Source organism: Cervus canadensis, chromosome 3, assembly GCF_019320065.1.
Source record: "Cervus canadensis isolate Bull #8, Minnesota chromosome 3, ASM1932006v1, whole genome shotgun sequence".
Taxonomy (NCBI): domain Eukaryota; kingdom Metazoa; phylum Chordata; class Mammalia; order Artiodactyla; family Cervidae; genus Cervus; species Cervus canadensis.
Genome location: NC_057388.1, coordinates 74,386,922 through 74,389,888, shown reverse-complemented (window position 1 = coordinate 74,389,888; position 2,967 = coordinate 74,386,922). Strand labels below are relative to the sequence as shown.

General features: G+C 40.2%; 1 protein-coding gene across 1 annotated transcript; it reads left to right on the top strand.

The window, feature by feature from the left end:
* Window positions 1-228: 228 nt before the first annotated feature.
* LOC122438548 (40S ribosomal protein S16-like) lies at window positions 229-820 on the top strand. The gene has a single exon (XM_043463527.1). It carries the CDS (start codon window positions 279-281, stop codon window positions 717-719), a length of 441 nt encoding a protein of 146 aa, XP_043319462.1. The 5' UTR covers window positions 229-278; the 3' UTR covers window positions 720-820.
* The last annotated feature ends 2,147 nt before the right edge of the window (window positions 821-2,967 follow it).

Below are 2,967 nucleotides of genomic sequence, written 5' to 3'. Positions count from 1 at the left end.
CCCTGCAGACGGCCTCGTGTGAACACAGTTCCACTACACATCAATGGTGAGACTTGGGTAAGGTGCATACCTTTTCTAAGACTGAATTTTCTCTTCCACTAAGATGAAGATGATAATAATACCTAATTTAGAAGAGTCATTGTTAAAAGTAAGAAGAACAATAATTACTGCATGGAATCTAAATTACAAAACTAATATAAAGAATTAAAAGACTGACTATAGCTTTTTTTCCTGTTGCGGCGCCGCGCGGTGAGGATCTCTTTTCTACGTCTGCTGCCATGGCATCCAAGGGCCCTCTGCAGTTGGTCCAAGTCTTCGGACGCACGAAGACGGCCACCGCCGTGGCACGCTGCACACGAGGTAACGGCCTCATCAAGGTGAACGGACGACCCCTGGAGATGATCGAACCGCGCACGCTGCAATATAAGTTACTGGAACCTGTTCTGCTCCTGGGCAAGGAGCGATTTGCTGGTGTGGACATCCACGTTCGAGTGAAGGGTGGTGGTCACGTAGCCCAGATTTACGCCATCCGCCAGTCCATCTCCAAAGCCTTGGTGGCCTATTACCAGAAATACGTGGATGAGGCTTCCAAGAAGGAGATCGAAGACATCGTCATCCAGTACGACCGGACCCTGCTGGTAGCCGATCCCCGTCGCTGCGAATCCAAAAAGTTTGGAGGTCCTGGTGCCCGTGCCCGCTACCAGGAATCCTACCGATAAGCCCATCATGAAGATCAGGGTTTCCCTGTATAGCACCTTTATAATAAATGTTGTGGGATTTAAGGTTTCAGAAACTAAAAAAAAAAAAAGACTGACTATACAAAACCATTTATTTGAACATCATTCATATTTTAAAACTTTGAGTCATTTAAATGTCCATCAATAGGAGAGTCATTGAGCATATTTACAAAAAGCTTTTGGGTGAGATGTTTTGCCGCTGTTAATTGAACACTCATGAAGATTATACAGCAAAATTGAAAATGAACAGAAGTCCCTAAACAACATAAATTGAAACAAGTATTTATATCATGACTAAAATATGTAAAATATAAGTATGAAAGAAATAAGGAAGAGAATTCACATAATGATAAAAAGAGGGGTGAGTTATACATATTTTTTACTTTTAAGTTTTCTATTACATTATTATATTGCTGTTTATAATTAAAACACAGTAGCCTTATTAATTACTTTTATTTTTCCTATTTATGAAAAAATACTTTAAAAATTGCAGAAAATTCTGAATAATAGAATTAAAACTACCCTTAATTCTGCCATTAGTGTTTTAATTTCATTACTTGGTACTTTTTCAAAATGAGCTTTGCTTTAGTTTCAGTTTATCCCTTAGCTTGTTCCTTGGGCTGTGTTGTTTTTGCATCTCTTCTTTATCTTGGATCTTTCAAAGAATATAAGCCTATTCGCTCTTTCTCAGGAGCTGTAAATTCCTGTCTTATTGAGAATACCAAGAAACCCTTTTTTGAAATGTCTTGTGTTTCCTGTCAAAAATAGTTTTCAGAGGTGAACTGTGCCTTCAAAACTTGCAGATAAAAATACTCCTTTCCTTTGCAGTGCCCTGTTCATTTTCTCCATTCTGTGCCACTGTGTGTGTGTTTTTTCTTTAATTATCCTTTAATAATGTGAGACTCAGCCAGATCCTTGGTCCCACACAGTTGCTCTTGAGTCCATGCAGACTCCTCCCCAGTGGAGAGCTATAGGACAGGTCAATGCTGTCATTTCCTTTCTTATAGACATTTATCTTGTTCTTTTCTTCTAGAATCAAGGGGAATACTCATTCATTTATTCTCTGCTTAGTTTTCTTAGACATACGGAAACCTTTTCATTCTATCTAAAGGAGGCTTCTGCAATAGATACATGCATGAAAATCTCTCAGTCCAGGGTACAGGGTCTTTGGGATCTTGCTGTCTACCTACCTGTGGATAAAATTTGTTCTCTTCTATTTTCACTTGAGCTTAGTACAGAGAAGGGAAGAGTCCACTTAACAGGATAGGATTTTGTATGTGGCTGTCATTCATATGAGCAGCGAATCAGTCTTAGGACTGTGTCACTCTTCCAACTTAGTACCAGAGTCATTTAAGACAATGGTTCTTCCAAATGGACAGGAAACTCTGTCTGGGAAACAATTCCTCTTCTGAGTGAATTGGAACTTCTGCACACACACAGAAAGAGAATGCTAGTAGGTGTCAGGCACAGAATGGACATGGTCAAAACAGAAGCTTTTCTGTCATAAATCACTATCTTCACAATGATACTGTACAGATTTCCTTTTTCTTTTTCCCCAGTTGTAGGCCATGGATGTCCCAGCTAGGAGCAGGTCATGGGGGAAATTTTAAACTTCTTCCTACCAACTATGAGAATGGGACTTTATATTTCAAAAGGTAAAGCCTGTAGAAACAAGTTCTCTATCCAGTTCTTCTAAATATGCTTGCTAGTAGTTTTAGCAATACCTGCAAGACTTTTAATTAAAATTAAGACGCTTGCTCCTTGGAAGAAAAGCTATGACCAACATAGACAGCATATTAAAAACTACAGACGTTACTTTGCCGACAAAGGTCCATCTAGTCAAAGCTATGGTTTTTCCGGTAGGCATGTATGGATGTGAGAGTTGGGCTATAAACATAGCTGAGTGCCAAAGAACTGATGCTTTTGAACTGTGGTATTGGAGAAGACTCTTGAGAGTCCCTTGAACTACAAGGAGATCCAACCAGTCCATCCTAAAGGAAATCAGTCCTGGGTGTTCATTGGAAGGACTGATATTGAAGCTGAAACTCCAATACTTTGGCCACCTGATGCAAAGAACTGACTCATTGGAAAAGACCCTGATGCTGGGAAAGATTGAAGGCAGGAGGAGAAGGGGATGACAGAGGATGAGATGGTTGGATGGCATCACTGACTCAATGGACACGAGTTTAAGCAAACTCTGGGAGATGGTGAAGGACAGGGAGGCCTGACG